At 45.9% G+C, this 22,048-nt stretch overlaps 1 protein-coding gene across 1 annotated transcript in view; it reads left to right on the top strand.

The window, feature by feature from the left end:
* VWA5B2 (von Willebrand factor A domain containing 5B2) overlaps positions 1-7,080 on the top strand; it is a 453,973-nt gene extending 446,893 nt beyond the window's left edge. Inside the window, exon 59 of the mRNA XM_029617330.1 lies at positions 6,261-7,080. Coding sequence (XP_029473190.1) covers positions 6,261-7,001 — 741 coding nt within the window. The 3' untranslated portion in view covers positions 7,002-7,080. The remainder of the gene's footprint in view (positions 1-6,260) is intronic.
* Positions 7,081-22,048: the final 14,968 nt, after the last annotated feature.

Here is a 22,048-nt window from a genome sequence, read left to right as displayed (position 1 = left end):
TTGTTGATAGCTAAATCTAGATAGAGCCGCCTTGTAATAAAAGAACATAATACTGGGCCGTAAACTTGATGCCTTGATCAGACAGGATGTGAGAAGGTAGCCCATGCAGTCAGAAGACGTGCTGGTTGAAGACACAGGCTAACTTGGGAGCAGAGGGCAAGCCTGGAAGAGGAACAAAGTGTGCCATCTTGGAGAATCTGTCCACCACGACCCATATCATGGTGTAGCCATGAGAGAAAGGGAGGTCCATGATAAAATCAGTGGACAAGTGGGGCCAGGGTTTCTCAGGGGCTGGCAATGGCCATAACAGCCCCTAACATCAGGCATGAATGGGTTTATGCTGTCGACAGGGTGGGATTCCACATAGTTCTTTACATTAGCCTTTACCTATGGTCACCAATACTGGCGCTGAAGGAGTTTGAGAACACGGGCAATTCCAGGATGCCCTGCCAGGTGCAAGTCATGGGCCCATTTTAACACTTTTTCATGAAGATGCTTGGGTACTACCATCTTCCCATGGGGTACCAGTGAAGCAGCAGTGACGATGACCTTTACAAGATCTGTTGATGCCCTCTCTCGCTTCTGGAAGGAGCGAGAGAGGGCATCAACTTTGACTCTTAGCTGCTGATCAGTAGCGAAGCTCGAAGTCAAACCAATTGAAGAAGAAAGACCCACTGGATTATGCTGCTGCACCTGTTATAAGTACTTCAAGCAATTGAGGTGCCTGGAACCTCGTGGGAAGATGCTATGGGTGTGGAGGAGGCTGAAGATGAGGGGAGCTCAGCGTCTCTAGAGGAGGGGGAGATTCGCACTGGCCTGGAAGATGATTCAATCATCTGTCTCCCACCAGGATGAGATCAGATTTTTGATTGATCAGGCAGTTTTGTGTCTTTGTCTGGAGGAGTCAAAGCCACAGTATTAAGGGTAAACATAAAACCACTATCGACTTCCTGCTCCATCCAGAAGTGAAGGAGATGATGTTGATGAAATGGAGACCCTGGAGTCAGGCATGAGGTGGTCAGCCTCCTGCAGCAATTGTACTCCCTTCCACAGACTGCGCTCCTGAAAATTTTTTAGGTGCTGGATTCCTTGGTTATGGTTGTGATCAGGTGACCCACTATCCCTGTTGGTGGGGGTGTATTCCTGAAGGACCCTCAGGATAGAAAAATAGAATCTCCTGTGAGAAGCTTATCTGTATCTTTAATAACAGATTTCTATCGGCTTAGCTGTAGTGGTCCAGACTCTTCTTCTCTGGATCTAGTAGTTCTGGACAGAGGTGACCAGGATGGAGACTGCAGAAGCTTTTTTGGCAAATGCTCTGTATGATTTGTTATGGAGTTTGACTCAGTCAGTGGCCCTCTCTGTCACGGTACATCGCCTCTTGGTCTAATACTCGGCTGGGGAATTTTCCGTTTAAGGGCAAACTGCTGTTTGGAGAGGATCTGGACCAGTTGGTTAAGAACCTCGGCGATCCTAAGCCCAGTGCTTGCCAGAGAATAAGGATTGCTCCTTCTACAGAGCTTGTAGAAGTCTCAGATAATTCCAGGCTTCACAACGATAACATCCCGGTAGGCAATTTTTTTATGCCACCTCCACTATGTATTCGGGATCCAGAGGCCAGGTTCAGTCCTTTCATGGAGCCAGAAGACAAAGAGGAGATGCCGGCTCTGCTTCAGGAGCCAGTAGGGCCTCTTCATGAAGTTCTGTGGGTTCACTCTCTCTTGACGCCTATAGGAGGCTGCCTACAGGGAGTGGACCCACATAACGACTGATCAGTGGGTGTTTGAGATCATTTGTGCCGGTTAAATCTTGGATCTATATTGCCCTGTTCGAGAAGCCTTCATGGTCTTCCCTTGCTCTGCTCTAGCCAAGCAGAGGGCAGTTCATGAGCTCCTCCTGAAACTGCAGCTCTTGCAGGCCAGTGGTACCAGTTTCCCCATTGAAGAAGGGTCAAAGTCAGTTCTCTATTTATTTCGAGGTACCCAAAAAAAGATGGATCCTTCTGGCCCATCCTGGATCTCAAGAATGTGAATCGTTGTCTGCAGGTTCCACGTTTCCATATGGAAACTCTCAAGATCAGTTCTGGCGGCAGTCTGGCAGGGGGAGTTCCTGGGCTCCTGGACCTGTTAGAGGCCTATCTCCATATCCCCATTCAAACTGCAGTTTTGTATACTTCAAGAGCATTTTTAATTCCAAGCATTGCCCTTCAGTCTCGAGACTGCTCCATGGGTCTTCACCAAGGTGATGGTCATGGCAGTAGCAGACCTCTGGCACGAGGGAATTACAGTATACCTGTACAAACTACTCAGTCACATTCAGGGTTTCATGATACTCTTTATTCCCTCAGTGTGGGATTATCTACAGGTACTTTGACTGATGGCGGCAATTCTGCACTTGGTTCCATGAGCCAGGGCTCATATGTGCTCTCTTCTGCTCCTATGAGTCACTCCTGACTCAGTAACCTCACAGGATTATAGAGTTCACCTTTGAGACTGGCGGTCTGCCAGTCATTGAACTGGTAGTTGGCACCTGCTCACTTACTGAGGGGCATCAGTCTAGCCACACTGGATTGGATTTTGGTAACAACTGACACGAGCCTCTTGGGTTGGGGAGCTCATTGTCAGGATCAGGTGGCCCAGGGGACTTGGTCTCTGGAGGAGGCCTTGTGGTTCATCAATTGGTTGGAAACCAGGGTGATTCACCTGGCTCTCCTCAATTTCTTCTTGCTGCTTCAGGGGCGGGCCTTTCAGGATACTCTTGGACAATGCTACTGCGGTAGTGTATGTGAATCGGCAGGTGGTGACCAGGAGTCATGGAGTCTTGGTGGAGACGTTGCTTCTTTTCCCGTGGGAAGAAAAGAATCTCCAGCTCCTTGCGGCAGCACACATCACTGGCCTGAAGAATGTCCAGGCTAACTTCCTCAGCCACACTTTACTACAGCTGGGTCTGGGTACTGAGCTTGTCAGTCTTTTGCAAGATTTGTCGCAGGTGGAGTTGTCCTCAGATGGACTTGATTGTGATCCAGTGGATCGCTAAGGTCGGCCATTTCTTCAGCTACTGGAGAAAGCAAGGGTCGATGGAGATCAATGCCCTAATACAGTCCTGGCTGGAGGGGGACTTTCTGTACTTCTTCCCTCCGTGGACATTCTAAATCATTCTGGTGGCTCCAGATTTGCCTCACAGACTTCAGTATGCAGGTCTTGTCTAGTTCCAGGTGGACCAACCCTTTTGCCTCCGAAGAACGTGGGGGGTCTCCTGGCTCAGAGGCTCATGGTCATGGAGGATCCGGCTCTACAGGAAGGGGTATTCTTCAGCAGTAATTTCCAGAAATAGTTTACTTTCTTGGCTTATATTTGGATCTGGTGAGTCCAGGGAGGAGTCCCCCTGGAGGGCTGTGGTTTTCTGTATCTTAGCCTTCCTTCAGGGAGGGCTGGCCCTAAACTTTCTAAAGGTGCAGGTGGCAGCTATTTTGTCTTACTAGGGTCCCATTGCAGGGGTGTCTTCAACAGTTCACCTGGATGTGGCCTCATTTTGAGGGGCATGAAAAGGTTATGTCCCTCTTTTTACCCCATTGTGTCTCCATGGGATCTTAACCTAGTGTTGAAAGCCTTAACGGGGGCCCCATTCAAGCCTTATAAGCAGAGTTCACTGAAAGACTTATAGCTGAAAACTGCCTTTCTGGTTGTGATCTGTTCCATATGGTGAGTCTCTGAGTTGCAAGCCCTATTTTGTAGAGACCCTTTTCTGGTGATTTCATCGGATGCAGTGATTTTTTGACCAATGCCATCCTTTCTTCCAAAGGTCAACTTGGCGTTTCACATCATTAGCCAGTTTCCTTTCTGGTTTTTGCCCGGGAGGAATGTGGACTGGAGTATCATTCTCTCCGGTGCTTGGGCATCTGAAGGCTTGTCATACTTTACTTGGAGATTATTAATGCCTTCCACAAGTCAAACAAATTATTTGTCCTTTTTGGAGGTCCACGTAAGGGGGAAGCAGCCTGCAAGGCTACCCTAGCTCACTGGATAACAGAGACGCTGGAGTCGGCTTATGTACTAAAGGGCAGAAAGCCACCGGAGCTGGGGTGTGCGCATTCCGCCCGGGCTCAGTCTGCGTCCTGGGTGGAGGTGCATGCACTTGCGCTGGCTGATAGTTGCAGGGTGGCCACTTGGTCTTCGCTGCACACTTTGATGAAGTTGGATGACCTGGCGCAGGAAGATATGTCTTATGGTGTGGGAGTTTTCCAAGCAGCCCTCACTTCCTTCCGCCCAGGTAGATGAAACTTTGGTACTTCTCACTCATCAGGACTGAACTGGTGTAGCAGGATGAGACAGAGGAGAATTTTTCTTACCTGTTCATTTCCTTTCTTTTAGTCCTGCAACACCAGTCCAGGACCCATATGGGAAGTGAAACTGTACTATTTTCAGATAGTTTGTTTTATGGTTGAGAGATTTCATCTTGTCTTGTCTTTGGTGTTGGTTTCCTTTTCTGCTTCTTCTCTCCGACTGTTCCAGGTTGCAGGAAAACTTCTCAGTTTTCTTGTTGATATTTGATTGGCTTTCAGTTGATGATGTCTGATCTGAAGCTTTGTCAGGATACTGGATTCCTGCTGCTAGAACCACCGTCTAAGTAGTGGCTGTGATATCACAAGGAAAACAGTTTTGTCTGCCTCCATCTGCTGGTAGGAGGAAATAACCCACCCTTTGGGGCTGGACTGATGTAGCAGGATTAACGGGGAGGAAATTAACAGATAAGGAAATTTCTCCTTATCTCTGAAATTATGAATCTACACTAGTAAAGAGCGAGGCCTGTTGTTTGAATTGGATTGTAGTGCCGCCATTCTGTGTGCTCTTCCACTTTGACGCAGCCATTTCTCCCAGCATAATTCACGAGCTCCGGATGCCATTTTGTCATGAACTATATCAAGTTGTGTGTCTATATCCCAGGTCATTTTTTCTAATAATGTTTCAAAATATTGTTTAAACAATTCCCCAGATGCGGTAATACCTAAGTTGTAGTTTCTTCCTGCTCTCCGGCCATGTTGCGTCCGTCTTTCTCAGGCTGACTCTTACCAAGCTTATTTTTCTTTTTATTTTCATTATCCACCCAGAGTTTTGTTATGGTATGATTCTGTGAGTCTTTAGCACTTATTTTTGTCTTTAAAATATAGCACTCCACAAATCTTTTAAGGATATATTTTAGGATCGGCTGAGAGCTCACACATCAAGCTGCTAGCAGATTAATGTGCCATGTTACCCTTTCATTTAATTTATTTTAAAAAAGCATTTTGCACTGTAAAAATCCAGGGACCAAATACCATTTTGGAGGGAAAGAACTAGCAGATAGTATGCTGGAGTGCATGAAGAGAGCCATCACTCGAACAGAGAGAGAAGTAATATTACTTCTCTACGGGTCTCTAGTGAGACCCCACTTTAAGACTTGTGTTCAGTTCTGATAGGCTGGAGATAATTCAGCCAGCAAAATAACACATAATGTCCACTATATGTCATATCCAGAGAGAATTAAGGAACAAAATTGTAGAAGAAAGAAAGATAAAAAGGGAGATGGGATGCAAACATTTAGCAGGCTTCAATAAACTACCAGAAGGAAGCGTTTTCCACAGAAGGAAAATCTCAAGCACCAGGGTTCAATTATAGATGACCATCACAGATGTAAACATATTAGCCATGTAGCCTTGGAAAAGCCGCTGCTTATTCTGGTTATGAGCAAGAAAGATTGAGATTTTACTGGATACTCAGATCGGCTACTTTTGGAGACAGGATACTGGGTTTGATGGACCTTTTGGTCTGACCCTGTAAGGCATTTCTAATACTTCTTATATGAAGTTGAAGGGAGTGGGTTTTGGAGGAAATGTGAGAAAATACCTTTACATTGAGAGGGTGGTAGACACCTGGAATAAACAGTGTAGGTTAGAGGAAGCAAAGCCTTGGCAGAATTCATGCACATACGGGATAGACACAAAGGGACCTTAGTAGCATTGATAAGGAGAAGACCAAACGATGAAACAGCACAGTAGGCAGGACCGATGCTGGACAGAGTAGGTGAACCAAGTACTCGCTCTATACTTTTTTTGTATTTATATGAATAACACAGAAAGATGACTGCCATATTTGCTCAGTATAGGAAGGATAATAGCTCCACAGCTGGAAGAGGGATCTTAAGAGAAAGCCCGTTCTTTTACAGTACAATGTATGTTTGCCATGTCATGCAATGCATGTTTTGCATTTTCTCTCTCCCTTCAGGTCCGACTGCAGCTGGTGCATGGAGCGTTTCAACTGAATGACACATTTGCACAAGTGGTACAGATCCCACTGGACAGACTGCTCAGAGCCTCACCCTACTCCTCCCATCGAGCCAGCATAAGCCCCGTCTCCAGCAGTTTACCCCGGGCGCTCATACCAAAGAGCAGCTCTGAAGGCACCCCAGCCAACAGCAGCCGCAAACAACCAATCAGCTCCCCACCTGACAGCAGAGATCTGACCGGGATCCCAAGGGCCACAGAGGACCATGGCAGAGCATTACACTACCAATCCAGACACATCCACGAAGGGGGCTCAGAGCCACACACTCCCCTTGGTAGGGAGTCCAGGTCGTGCCTCTTCTACGTGTCCTACAACTCCTGCCCTGAAGTGCTAGGCTCTGGCTGGCAGCAAGCAGACAGTGGGAGAGGCTCTGAGACAGACACCTGTGAGAACTCACCTGCCATCTCTGAAGGAGGGCTAAACTCTGAAGGCGACTTGGAAGGCTGCAGCTGGGCAACCGCTGTGGCCCTGGCCTGGCTTGAGCACCAGTGCGCCGGATTCTTCACCGAGTGGGAGTTGGTGGCTGCCAAGGCTGACAACTGGTTGCAGGACCAGCGGATGCCGGAGGGTGTGGACCTTGCCAGCCTCAAAGGGGCAGCGCGCCATCTCTTCCTGTTGCTGCGCCACTGGGATGAAAACATCAAGTTAAATGTGCTTTGTTACAACCCCAACACTGTATAACCTGAGACTGGGATGCACCCAGTGCAAGGCTATTTATTTAATGAAGGAGCCTGCTTGGAAATAAAGTGGTTTATCTTTACCTCGGCCTTATGTTTTAATTTTCTCCACCCTTCCCGATTTGAGGCTCTAGGCCCTCACATTCACAGTGTTTCACACAAATGTGTAATACAGGTCATTTTAAGATGGGTGCAAATATCTGATCTCTGACAAAAGACCCCCACCACCAACACTCTGGGCTTTCATCCAAGAATCCAGGAAACCGAGGAACAAATGAGTCCCCGACACATTCCCGTAAAACATACAAGAACTGCCCAAACTGGGGCAGGCCAAAATTTCAGTTAACCCAGCATCTCACCTCAGAGAGTGCCAGCAGCAGGTGCGCAAAGCTTGCGTGTAAGAGTTCATTGTCCATCCCGTCAGCCTCTTCTAGCATTCATGCTTTAGGGATGCACTGAAGCTGGGAAGACGTCCTTGAATGTTAGGATAAATTGTTGATCTATCTGCCACACGTTTGTCTAATCTCCTTGAGCCCAATATTCAAAGATATCTGGATATAACTTATCTGGCTGATTTACAAGGGATATTCAGCAGCACAGCTATGCTGCTAAATATAATCAGTTAAGTCCTAGTTAGTCAGATAAGTTATATCCGAATAACTTTACAACTGCTATTGAGCATGTCTAACTTAATCAAATAAAGCTGAATATGGGCACTTATCTGGTTAACCAGTTACATTGCCCTGCCTCGACTTGCCCATAGCCTGCACCCAAGATATCTGGCTATCTACTTAACAAGAAAAATACTCATCCGGATAAGTGATGGCCGCTGAACAAAACCAGATAGTGGCTGCCACTTAGCTGGCTTAAGTAGCGTTAAATATCAGCCTCTATTTGTCCTGTGAAGAGCTCCACCTGATAACTCTACTTTGTGTGATGAAGGTCTTGTGTTTTATTAAACCTGTCTCCTGATAGTCATCGGTCATCTTGTTTGAGGAGGCAGAGTGAATGGTAATCCATCCCCATGTACTTTCCCCACACCTTTCTGCTGTCTCCCTTGCTCATCTCTTTCCCGAGTCTCTCCTGATTCAGATGTTGTACTAATCATCTTTGTTGCTCTTCTCTGTACCTTTTCAAGGTGTGTTGTATCCTTACTGAGATGGGAAGACCAGAGCTGCAGATGGCATTCAAATGATGGGTGTACCATGCATTTATGTAACAGTACAATGATACTTTCTGGTCTGTTCATAAATTCTATTTTAAATAATTGCTAATATTCTATTGGGCTGTGTTGGTGCTGCTGTACATCAGGAAAATGATCCATAGGTTGCCCACGATCTCGTTCCTGAGGGATAATGACTACACAAGCCTGTAACTGAGGGATTGAAGCTTGGCTTGTTCTTCCCATGAAATTATTTCAAAATACCATCATATTACACCGAAGATAGCTCTAGCCTGGGATATTTTTATAGACAGTGAGACCTCATATATTATGGCGGGCTTTTGATGCGTTTGCCCTTAAACGCCAATAACAATGTTGTGCGGTGATAGAATCTCTGTTACACCGTATCAAAATATTATAATCATTGGTCTCTCTGTCAAGGTTTGGTAATAATTCCTTGTGTCAAGGTTTGGTAATAATTTCTTGTGTCAATGTACACAATGTTATGAAAGGCAGTGAGAAAGGTGAACACTTATCGTAGTGAGATATGCAGATATGCAGCGGGGATGAGACTCTGGCGATGGCGATATGAGGTCTCACTGTCTATAAAAATATCCCAGGCTAGAGCTATCTTCGGTGTAATATGATGGTATTTTGAAATAATTTGATAGAAGAATCCGTCATAAGTTGACAGTTTCAATTTAAAATTGTTCTTCCCATGTGCATCACTTTGCACTTAACTCATCTGTCACTGCATTCTGCACTCACTCCATTCTGAGGTCCCTTTCAAGTTCTTCACCAGCAGCTTTGGTTCTCATCTGCAGACTTTGCCGCCTCAGCATTTACTCCCTTTTCCAGATGGTTTTTGAAGAGCACAGGTCCCAGCTCTGATCCCTGTGAAATTCAACTGATTACTATTGACTATGAGCTCTGCTCTTTGATTCCTGTCAACCAGTTTGGAACCATGAAATAACTTTTTATTTGGTGACAGACCTCATTAAAGACTTTTTGTGAAGCCAATTATGTAGTCAAATTGGATCCACCTTGCCTGTGTGCTTCACATCCTCAAGGAACTCCACTTGATTATTGAGACATGGCTTCCCTTTATAGTATAATATCCCAAAAATTCATTCTTTCTACTTAAAATATTATTCAGACCTCATATCACAGATGCAAATTGCACATTATACAAGCGTTATATATCTGCTTTGTGTGTTACTGGTAAGATCATAGGTCGAATGTCCTTTTTTTGCAGAAAGCAATTAAAATAAATTGTATCCTTTTTTTTTGTGAATGCAAATAAAATTATGCACTCATTTCTCAAAGCTTCTGTGCCTTTTAGTTTAGTCCCAAGCCCCTTTATATTAGCCATGCTAATCTTTCCCCAGCATATCTTTTGTATCTGTGCCAATCTTGTGTGCTTCCCGTTCATCTGGGGACCATGAACTACCGAGCACCACTGTACCTGCTCGAGCGTGCTTCATTGGCATGAACTGCAGCTCTCAATATTGTAGCAGATAGGATTTAAGTCTGAGTCACTTCTTCGTGCCCTGAAAAGAACTAGCATATCATTCATTCAGCTTCTCTTCTGTGCCAACCACATAGGGCCTTCTCATGTTGCCACCTACTCAAATCTTTCTGGATTTTTTTTTTAGAAGATTTACATTTTTTAAATTTCATTCACATTACACATCTCAAACTTTTTGCCCCATAACCAAATTTATGGAAGCACTCTAGAGTATATAGTTTGAAATTCTCTGGCAATGCAGAGTGGGAGAAGTTTCTGTTGGCTTGAGGGCTTAAATGGACTCTGATGGAGGGGCTGAGGGGACAAAGGTCTATTCACAAGTTTGAGGGGATTTCCTGAACAAAAGCAGATTGGGGCAAGTCTGATTTCACCAGGAATCGAGTTCCAGAGGGTGGGGGCTGATCCTGTAAATGTTCTTTTCCTGGTGATTTAGAGTTTCAGTTCTTTGGGGGCTGGCACAACCAGGCATGCCTAGGGTAGTGAGCGCAGAGGGCCAGTGGGTATGCAGAGGAAGAGATGGTTGAACAGATGGGCAGATGCTAGGCCTTTGAGGGCCTTGAATGTGAGGACCAGAGTATTGAACATTGCCCGGTAATGCGGAGGGAGCCAGTGTAGGGATCTGAGGAGGGGGATGATGTGGTCATATTTTCTTGTCATTAGCAAGTTCGAGCAGCTGAGTTTTGAATGAGCTGTAGGCAATGGTGAAGTTTCTTGGGGAGTCTGTTTAGAGCATTACAATAGTCCATGCAGGAAATAACACAGGCCTGAATCACTGTTCCAAATGCATGGTCATCGAAGAAGAATGAAGGTGGTGCAGTTGGTGTAACTGGAAGAAGGCAACTTTAGGTACTGACAGAATTTGGGTGTCAATGGCAAGTTTGGAGTCCAGGAAGAAACCCAAACTTCTGACCTGGTGAGAGAATGAAAGGGGAATCCTATCTAGGGCACTGTTTCCCAAGCCACAAGGCCTCAGTTTTTTGGGGGTTCAATAGCCAGTTTGAGACTTTCTCTAGGCTAGAATTGAATTCAGAGATTGCTCGATCGAGATTGGGGCCCAAAGGGCATAACAGATGAATGTCATCTGCATGTGTGATAAAAGAACGTTGGCATCTTTGAGTAGCTTGCAGAGCCATTCGTTGTCACCACCTCGCAACCGGATGCGATGCCACAGCAGTTCCATGACCTGTAAGAAGGTTTCAGACATCTTCTACAGACGATATATGAGGCCTTTGAGACGTTGGCCTGCGCCACGGCGGGGGGCATTGCTGCCCAGATAGCGTGGCTCAGAGCCAGCACCACTCATGAAGATGACCATGAGAAGTTAGCGGACCTCCCTTGCACCCTGATAATCTCTTTGGGGACAAGTTGCGGGAGACAATGGTGCAGCTGAATGAGCAAAACATTGCACTGATGTTCTTAGCATCACTGTCGAACCAGTCAGGTCGAAGTACTACCTGGCATATAGTAAAGCCTTTTTCCAGCGACGCCCCTTTCAACCATATTCCGCTTACTGACTACCGTCCTACCCCAACCTCGGAGTCTTCAACAAGCAGAAATGTATGCTAGACTCAGTGGATCTCATCCTCATCACCCCGGCGTGGCCCAGACAGCCATGGTACACCTATCTTGTACGTCTATCCCATCCCGCTAGACCACAGTGCAACATTGATATCGCAGTGCAGGAGCTTGCTGCTCCACCCACTGCACTCCTCCCTCCACCTCACACATGGAGATTGAAAGGACATTAACTCACCTTCGCCTGTCGCTGAAGTCCAGGATGTTCTCATCTCTTCTTGAAAGTCCTCTACCAGGCGCAACTATCAAGGGAAATGCTTATGCTACGCCGCTTGGTGCGACTCCAAATGCATTGACCCTTTCTCATGCTCCCCAGAGCACCTCTTGAAATACCTTCACTTCCTCTTTCAGTCGGGTCTGGCGACCGCATAGGTGAGAGTTCATGTCAGCACGATCACAGCTTAACATCATCTACACCAGGGACTTCCTATCGCCAACCATCCCTTGGTCTCTTGCTTAATGCGGGGTAGCCTTCACCTGCCTTTCTACAAGCCACTGGTCCCGTGGGACCTCTATGTTGTTCTGGAGCAGCTGACGCTGCCACCCCTTGAACCCTTGGACTCAGCCCATCCAAGATACCTCTCCTGGAAGGAACTATTCCTGGTCGCCCTCACCTCTACACAGAGAGTAAGCAAGTTACAGGTGCTAGTTCACTATTCTCCATACCTAGAATTTCATCACGACATGGTAACCCTACGGACCCATCCTTCTTTTCTACTGAAAGTAGCCTCGGCCTTCCACATAAACCAATCACTCTACTTTCTCTCCGGGGTAAATGATTGAGTAGACCGGGCAACCACCTGTCATATGGTCTTACACTGGCTTCCCGGCTTACTGACACCCTTCTGGAGATATATTATGACATTCTTTTTGAATTTATAACATTGCTGGTCCTGTTGGTAGTTTGGTTGGTTGAGTGTAATACAGGATTTTTGGGATTTGGTTGTTTTTGAATTTAGCTTATGGAAGGCCATGACTGCTTCAGGTGGCCGGGTCTTGGTATTGGCTCCTTTCTTGTTGAGTGCCATGGGGGGGCAGCAATCCGAGAGTAACTGGGAATAAAGTGCAAATCCAAAGAACCTCTGTAAGACTCAGAGGCTGGAGGGTTGTGCCCAATCTTGAATACAATATACTTTCTCCAGGTCCATGTGAAAACCACTGCTGGAAGTTATATACCCAAGCAGTGTAGGCTCTCTCTCTAAGAGAGAGAGCTTGGTGTACAGCTTGTGAGCCCATAGATGCTGAAGAACCTGGCAAAAATTCCAACGATGGGATTGAAGGTCCGTTGAGAAGACGAGAATGTTGTCAAGGTATACTACTACTGAGATGTACAGAAGGTCCCTAAAGATCTCGTTCATCATGTTGTGAAACACTGTGGGGAAACTGCACAGCCCAAACAGCATTGCCAGATATTCATAATGACCATCCCACATGTTGAAGGCTGTTTTCCATTCGTCACCTAGCTTGATGCGAACAAAGTTATAAGCGCCGCATAAGTCCAACTTGGTAAATATTCTGGCACTCTGAAGTTGGTCAAGATGTTCTGGAATGAGAGGCAAGGGGTACCGATTCTTTTTCGTTAAGCATTGAGCCCTCAGTCAATGCCGGGGTGTAGTGTTCTGTCCTTCTTGGACACAAAATAGAACCCTGCCCCTGCTGGTGAGGTGGAGGGTCTAATGAATCCCTTGTCAAGGTTATCTCAAACATAAGGAGACATGGCCTTAGTCTGTAAAAGGGACAAGGGGGACAGACTCCCTCCTAGAACTACTGGATCTGTCTGCTGCCTTCAACACTATTAATCACCAACTCATCGGAATGAGGGGGAAAGGCGACTGCATACGTCAGACTGCAAGCGAACCTTGGTGAATTATAAGCAGAGAACACATTCCGAAACCAGAGCCTCACAGGTGTTCATCCCCTTGAACCCGAATGCCCCGGGTCAGCCAGTTACAAAAAGAACCCTCCACTTGGATTTCACAGTGTATTCAGTTCTGTTTTGCCAAGCAATTAGACTGTAGTCAGTTCGCCGAAAGCACATCAAGTTTGGGCGATTGCAGCTTCAGTCGCCCATCTCCAGGAAGTCCCGATCCAGGACATTTGCAAAGCGGCCACGTGGTCCTCCCTACACACGTTCATGGTGCACTACTGCCTAGACCATCAAGCGGTGACAGATGCACTGGTGGGAAGAGCCAAACTCCGTTCTGTCATGGAGTAAGGAGACTGTCCATGTCATGGACGAAGGTGAGCACAGCTCTTTGGACTCAGACGTCTTGCAGCTATCCAGTTATATAAAAAACAACAACAACAACAAAAAAAAAGACAACTCTTCTGGCTGCACTCTTTGCTTCTCAGCTGGGGACTCCCAGACAGAATGGCTAACTCAGCCTGCTTATCTGCGGGGGAAAAAGCAAATTTGCTTACCATAAACGGCATTTTCCGTAGATAGCAGGATGAATTAGTCATGCTGGCCCCCCTCCCCGGACAGTCTCCACCATGTGTTTTTGCAGATCTGCTTTGCGAAAGACTGAGAGGAAGATGGCACTGCGTGGGAAAGTACACACAGCCTCACACAGAGCAAAGCTCTGTCAGCTAGGGGAAGCTCCACCTTGGCCATCCCGGAAGACATCCCCAGAGAGCATGGCTAATTCATCCTGCTATCTACAGAAAACACCATTTACGGTAAGCAAACTTGCTTTTATGTACCTAAAATTATTATTTTTTGCCTCTTTGGCAAATGTCTCCTTAAATTCTTTCTTGGCCTGCTTTATTAGTGTTTTACATCTAACTTGCCAGTGCTTTGCTCTTTCCTATTTTCCTCATTTTACCTGCTTTCCATTTTTTAAAGGATGTCTTTTTGGCATTAATATCCTCATTTTCACAGCTCCATTTAGCCATTGTGGGAGACCCTTCTTTCAACTTTTTTAATTTGTAAAATGCATTTTATCTGGGTTTCCAAAATGGTTCTTTTATACATTCTCCATGTCTCCTGAAGTACTTTTAACTTTTGAAACTGCTTCTTTTAGTTTCCTTCTAATTAGTTTTTTCATTTTATCCTTTTTAAAGTTAAATGATATTGTAGTAGTTTTTTTTTTTAGTAATATACTTATTAAAGTTTTATACAACATTAACAACACAATAGGTATCGAATCTAACTTCCTTGAACGTTGAACATTCTTTCCTCTCTCCCCCCCTCTCTTTTCTACTCCAACCGAAAATCTAACTGATAAAAGGTATTCAATATAAATAAGGTACACATTGTAATGTATACAGTATAATATGGGCAGCACGCTAAAGTGCTCTTCCCGTATGATATTGGAGTCAGCTCTAAAAGAAGTTATTAGCAGTGGTTATAAGGGTGTAGGATCGCAAAAACTAGAAACACCCCTGAAGCATATGAACTTAAGATATATGTGCATCTATTAGAGTACAGTTGTCTTCAAAAGTCTTTCATACAAAGGAATTTGCCGTTATTTTGGGTCCAACTCTTGCACCATGGTAGGGGATAAATAAGCTAGAAAGGCAGACCAAGTTTGTAGGCTAATAGCCAACTTCTTTGGTGAAGTACTCCTGGCTATTGTATATTCCAGGGAGCATAAATGAATAATTTTCTGAAACCAATGTTCATGATTGGGTCCCTGGGAGTCTAGCCAGCAGGTTAAAATAACTTTCCTGCCAATGAGACTGGCTCGTTTGTGGAAGAGTTGAACTGCAGAGTCTAACTCCTGGTGCAATGAGAGTTCCAAGCCAAAAAGCCACAAGTTAGGATCTAGAGGTAACACAGTGTGCATTAGATTTGCACATGTAGTATTCATGTTGTCCCAGCATGCTAAGATTAATGGGCATTCCCAGAAATAATGGGAGAAAGTATCTACTTCATTACGGCATTTTGGACACAATTCTGAAGTGCTCAGTTTGAGCCAGAAAGCTTGGGAAGGAGTAATGTAGGTTTGCCAAAGGAATTTGAAGTAAGATTCTTGTAAAAGTATATTTTCCAATATATCAGGGAGAGTTGTAAAAATATTTTTGAACTCATCAAATGGTACAGAAAAAAGGGGCCATTCCCTCCATTTTGCATGCATTCTCTCTAGAAAGTGTGGCTTTTCAGCATCGGCTTAAATTTTATAAAAGTAAGAGATTGTGGGTTGTTGTCTTTTCCCCAATTGTACGGCTGCCCTTAATTGTTGGGTATGTGCAGACTGAAAAAAAGGATGGTTTACTCCTTATAAAGTGGCTCACTTGCACGAAGGCAAAGCAATCGGCCTGTGAAAGATAGAATTGCCGACTTAACTCTGTAAAGTCAAGTAGGTGGCCAGTGGTAGCCTTAAATATTTGGTATATATGAATGAGACCTTGTCATTGCCATTTGACAAAGATTATCAGTTAAATCTGGTAAAAAGGAGGTGTTATTGACAATTGTTATGAGGGAGGTCATGTGAGGATGATCATAAATCTTACATAGCTGTAATCAAGCCTTCTTACATGTATGAAATAATTTGTTGGACCTAATGTGAGGAGGAGTCATTTATAAGTCCACCTGAAGTAGGGGATTGAGTGAGGGTACGCCGTACCACTCCAACAGGCTCTGTCATGGGACAAAAATGAAAAGTGGTGGTTGAAAAAAGCCAGTCCCAAGCATATCGTAGGCTGCACGATTGTACATGTTTAGATGTGGGCATCCCAGACCACCTTCTGTTATAGGTTTTGTGAGTATCTTCATTGATAATCTAGCTCTTTTCCCTCACCAGATGAATGAGCTTAAGATTCTAAGTAAACATTTATGGTCACTTTTGGTAAGCCAAAGAGGTGTCATCTGTAAAATGTAAAGCCACTTAGGGAGGATTACCATTTTAAAAAGTTGGATTCTGCCAACGAATGAAAGAGGTAACAATTACCATTTGTTTAGTGTTTTGGTGGTTTATCTTCGCTTTGTAAATATCTTGAACTTTGAGCGGAATTTTGATGCCTAGGTATTCCCGTTTGCTTGTTACCCATCGTAAGGGGAAAGCCTCAGGCCAGTCGGCCTGGAGAGTGCTGGTAACATTAATGACTTCAGATTTATCCTGATTAATTTTAAGGCCAGTGAACTTTCAAAAATAGTTTTGGAGTTGCAACACTACAGGGAGGGATCAGTGCAGTTCTGTAAAGAAAACCAATGCGACAATTCTGAAAGTTTGTGAGGGGGGGGGGGGGGGGGGGGGTGTCTCCAAAACCTATTAGATTGGGATAAAGCAAAGGATATAAAAGCAAGGGTGACAACGGCCAGCCTTGTCGCACTCCTCTTTTTAGGTGGACATCCCCAGACAGGCATTTGTTAGCCACAATCTGTGAGACAGGTTTGTCATAGAGAAGAAGATAGTTCAAGAAATCTCCCTGAAATCCAAATTGGTGGAGTACTGAGAAGAGGTAGGCCCATGATCTGCAGTCGAATGCCTTCTCAGTCAAATGCGATTTAGGCTGGAGTGTTATGGAATTGACAAATATTCAGGGCAGTCAGTAGCTTAATGATGTTAGAATTCACCCTTCCTCCCTTTAACAAATCCTACATGATAGTTGAAAATCAGAACAGGTAATAGAACATTTAGTCTTTCAGCTAATACTTTTGCTAGTAATTTCAAATCACTATTGAGAAGATAAATGGGACAGTAGGAGGCAAGTGATAGCAGGTCTTTGCCAGGTTTGGGGAGTACTGTTATGTGAACAAGATTAAAAGTTGGTGGGAAGGACTGTTTGGAAAGTCCATCTAAATAAAAACTGGTCAGAGGTGTAACTAGCTGTGCGTGAAGAATTTTGTAAAAGTCATAGGAGAAGCCATCAAGTTCAGGGGATTTGCCAGACTGTACCGAAGTGATTGTTTCCAGGACTTTGAAGGTTTGTTTTGGATGGTTTAAAAATTCTAATTGAGATTTATTTTATAGCTTTTCTATACCGATGTTCCTGTAAAATATACATATCACAACGGTTTACAATGAAACAACAACGTTCGCTCAGGGCGATACAGAGAACAGAGGTGGTTATTAACAGTAAAACAGGTCATAACAGAGGTGGTTATTAACAGTAAAACAGGTCATAACATCACATAAACCTTATTAGATAATTCAATGCTAATCAACTCAGAAAGGATGAGATGAAAACTGTATAAAACATTGAGGATAGTAAACTAGACAAGGTGTCCGCAAGGAAAGATTACTTGAGAGTGAGAAGTTGCAAGTGAAGATTACGTGTCCGGGAAGGCTTGGCTGAATTTTCTTGTCTCGTAGGGGTGGGGAATTTCAAGATGCTGAAAGGGTTGGGAGAGGTAGGTCCTTAAAAAAGGAATCCTCTGCTTTCTTCCCCTCACTAGGATCAGCTGTATATAGGGTTTCATAAATGACTCAAAAGATCGTGCATATATCCCACTTATGAGATTCTAAGTCGCCATTATGTCTTCTCATGCGTGTAATAAAGGGTTGGATTTAGTCATACGCACCAGGTTGGCCATATGTTTCCCCATTTTATTCCCAAAGTGAAAGATATTGTTCCCCTTTCTGCAAGGTATAGTGAGCTCGTAGATTGAATACCTTAATCAATCGTCCTAGGATGCTATAGTATTTGCCTCTTTGGGTGTGGGAGGTATTGTATGTTAACGTGGGTTTTTCCTGTTTTAAATGTCTCCAGATCTAGGATATCTTTATGCAAAGCTTTATTACTCAAGCTGACATAAAAGATTATTTCTCCTTGCAGCACTGCTTTACCTGTTTCCCAGAATTGGGGTGAAGCAGGATGCTGGTGATTGTGTGTTACAAAGTCAGTCCATTTGTCTTGCAGATGTTCTTGAAACTTAATATCATCTTTAAGAGGACTAGGAAATCTCCAAATGCATGTGGTATCTGTGCCAGTCCTTGAATTTATAAGAATGGAGACTGGGGTGTGGTCAGAAATTGCTTGTGGTTCAATAGTAGCTTTAGCAATGTCAGGAAAGGCCGTGCAGAAGCTTAAGATATAGTCAATGTGAGAGAGGGAGAGGTGAGATCTTGAGATATGGTGTGCAGTCCCTCTCTTCTGGGTGGAGGAACCTCCAAATATCTAGGAGCCCCAATTGGTGGCATAAGAAGCCTATACCTTTCTCGTTTTCCCCACCCCTACGAGACAAGAAAATTAGTTCTTTCCTGCTAATTTTCGTTCCTATAGTACCAAGGATCAGTCCAGAGAAGTGGGTTGTGCATCCCTACCAGCAGGTGGAGTCAGAGAGCAAAACTTTGGGCACTGCCATATATACAAGAGTGCCACCTGCAGTCCCTCAGTATTGACCTGTACCCAAGTCAAAACATGCACATTTTCTCTCATGCATATTCATTGTGGATATCCCAAAAACCCGACTGGCTGGTGGCCCTCCAGGACAGGTTTGGGGACCACTGGTCCAGACCATGGGTTGAGCCTCCTTTCCAGCAAGTGGAGACAGACCAAAACTTAAAGGGTATTCCTATATGAGGACAGAGCCTACCCTGCAACCCTCAGTATTTATGTCTCCAGCAGGTGGAACAGCTCACCCTGCAGTTCCCTGTTAGCTTGCCTTTATTTCCTCTTGGGCTTTCTTCTCTTCTCTTTCTGGGCAAGCTCGCGCAAGTATTCTCTTGAATACCTTAAAAAAAAAAAAGTTAAACAAGAATTTTTTTTGATTGACTGTGTCAGGGAGACAGGCCTGTCTCCCTCGCTCTTGGGGTTCCTAGGGGGGGGGGGAGGGGCTTTGCCCCTTGATTTTGGTCAGCCTAGGTTCCCTTCTGGGTGACCTTCAGTGGGCGATACTGGTGGTGCCAGTCCCTCTCCCCTGGTCTGCTGCCGTGCCCCGAGAGGATAATTCCTCGGGTGCACAATCAGCGAGGTGAATTCCCCTGCCTCTGTAAAAAAAAAAAAAAAAAAGCAGCAGATTTTTTCTTCAGGAGAGAACAGGGTTCGATCTCCCACTCCTCTCCTCTGAGACTCCCAGGTCAGCTGTTTTTTTCTTACCTCTCATGGCTCCTGCTTAGCATGCCCCATTCTCACTTCTGTCTGGCCTGTGGAGAGCCGGCCTCCCGGCTCTCTCACGAAGGGGTTTGCTCGCTCTGCCTCCCAGCGGGGGGGGGGGGGGGGCTCCTCTTCAGACCTGCAGTCAAATCGAGCCCGGGGTTGGGCTCCACGTCGCATGGCCAGGCCGTTCCCGTCCCGAGAAATCCCGGGAACGGTGGCCATTTTGGGAATTTCTGCGGGGGAGGTTTCTGCTTCTCCTGGGGCAGGGGAGCCAAATTTGCCTCTTTTACCTCCTGATTTAAGCCCAGTTCACCCTAGGGGAGGGGACACGGACCCCCCCCCCCCTCACCAGTATTGACCTGTACCCAAGCCAAACAACCAATACTAAACAGCAAAGGGTCAACCAAAAACCACTGTCCCCCGCTTCGCCCCAAGGAAACAACATAAGCAAATTAACTGTTAGAAAAAACTGCTCCAACAATCGTATTCTGCAAAAAAGGAGCTCCATGAAAAACTAGGCAAATTCTAGCCAACATAGTCTTTCGGTAACTGAAGTAAGGGGTGGGCCTCTGGACTGATCCTTGGTACTATAGGAACGAAAATTAGCAGGTAAGAACCAATTTTCTTTTCCCTATACGTACAAGGATATACCCAAGCCACCCTACACTGGGCAGGAACCCGAAAGATCCGCACGTAGAACACTTGCACCGAAGGACGCCTCATCAGAAGCTGTAACGTCCAATCGATAATGCTTAGTAAATGTGTGCAAAGAGGACCACACAGCCGCCCAGCAGATCTCCTGAGGTGATAGTAACTGACACTCCGCCCAGGAAGTAGCCTGAGCCCTGGTGGAATGAGCTCGGAGACCCAAAGGCACTTGGCATCCGTGAACCAAGTATGCCGAAGTAATAGCCTCTTTAATCCATCGAGATATGGTCGCTTTAGACGCCTTGTCCCCTTTCTTTGCAACCCCAAAAAGAATGAACAAATGGTCGGAGCGTCGGAAGGCATTGGTAACCTTTAGATAACGCAATAAAACCCGACGCACATCCAAAAGAAGAAGATCCTTGGCCTGAGTCGACCCCCCTGGAACCCCGGAAGCTCCACTGTCTGATTTACATGGAAGGCCGAAACTACCTTAGGAACAAAGGAAGGAACTGTGCGTAAAGTCACGCTATCATCGTGAATCCACAAAAAAGGGTCATGGCCCAACAGGGCCTGCAATTCAGAAATCCGACGCCCCAAACAATTGGCCACCAAGAACACAGTCTTCAAGGTCAGATCTTTCAGGGAAGCTGTGTATAGAGGTTCGAAAGGAGCGCCACAGAGCACATGCAATATGAGATTTAAACTTCAATCTGGACACACTGCACGGACGGGAGGCCGTAAATGTTTGACCCCCTTGAGAAATCGAATAATGTCCGGGTGTGCTGCAAGCGAACCATCGGCAAACTTTTCTCGCAAGGCCCCCAAGGCCACACCTGGACCCGAAGAGAAATGAACGCCAACCCCCTTCGGGAGCCCCTGTTGCAGAAAGTTCAGTACCAGAGAGACCTCGACCGTTAATGGATTGCAAGAGCGCTGGTGACACCAGGTCTCAAAAAGCCTCCAGACCCTCACATAGGCCATAGAAGTGGACGGACGTCTTGCCTGCAATAGAGTGGAAATAACCTGTTCAGAATAACCACTCAATCGTAAACATTGCCTCTCAAAAGCCAAGCCGCGAGAGAGAAGCAATCCTCCTGATCTGAAAATATGGGACCTTGTCGAAGGAGACGTGGTAGATGAGCCAGCTGCAAAGGACCCGCCAGGGCCATGCGAATCAGATCCGCGAACCACGGGCGACCTGGCCACTCTGGAGCCACTAGCACCACCCTTCCGGGGTGGAGTTCAATGCAACGGAGAAGCCGACCGATGAGAGGCCAGGGAGGGAAGGCATACAACAGAATCCCCGTTGACCAGGGGCACACCAGAGCGTCGAGACCCACTGAGCCTTGTTCTCTTTGACGGCTGAAGAAACGTTCTGTCTTCGCATTCTCCCACGTTGCCATCAGGTCCAACTGCGGGACACCCCACCTGACACAAATGCGGTTTCACGCTTTGGGAGATAGTTCCCACTCTCCCAGGTCGAGTTGTCGTCTGAGGAAGTCCGCCTGCACGTTGTCTACTCCTGTGACATGGCAATTCCCCCGAGATGACGCTCCGCCCAAGCGAACAGAAGACGCACTTCGAGCACCACTTCTTGATCCACCACGTCGGTTGATGTAAGCCACTGTCGTCGCATTGTCTGAGAACACTCGAACCATTCGTCCCTGAATCCAGGGCAGGGCTTGTAGGGCAAGGCGGACATCTCTTGTCTCGAGGCGTTTGATGGACCACGAGCCCTCTGTCAGAGACCAAAGCCCTTGGGCGGATCTGGTGTCACACACTGCTCCCCAACCTGACAGACTGGCATTGGTGGAGACTATCAACCAATTCGGTGGGTTCAAATCCACCCCTTTTTCCAGATTGTCGGGCGAAAGTCACCACGACAGACTGATTCTGGACTCTGGAAGCAGGGGTAAGGGCAGGTGGAATTGCTCTGACACCAGACTCCAACGTGACAAAGGCGCACGCTGTAACGGACGTAAGTGGGCAAATGCCCCCGGAACCAAGTCCAAGTGGATGCCATGGATCCCAGCACTTGCAGATGATGCCACACTGTGGGTAGTGTTCTGAGTAGAAGAGCCTGTATCTGGCTCTGCAACTTGGGTACCCAGTTTGACGCCAGAAAGTCTCTGCCTCGCAAGGTATCAAACTGGGC

This window comes from Rhinatrema bivittatum, chromosome 9, assembly GCF_901001135.1.
Source record: "Rhinatrema bivittatum chromosome 9, aRhiBiv1.1, whole genome shotgun sequence".
Classification (NCBI taxonomy): domain Eukaryota; kingdom Metazoa; phylum Chordata; class Amphibia; order Gymnophiona; family Rhinatrematidae; genus Rhinatrema; species Rhinatrema bivittatum.
This window is presented reverse-complemented; position numbering and strand designations above follow the sequence as displayed.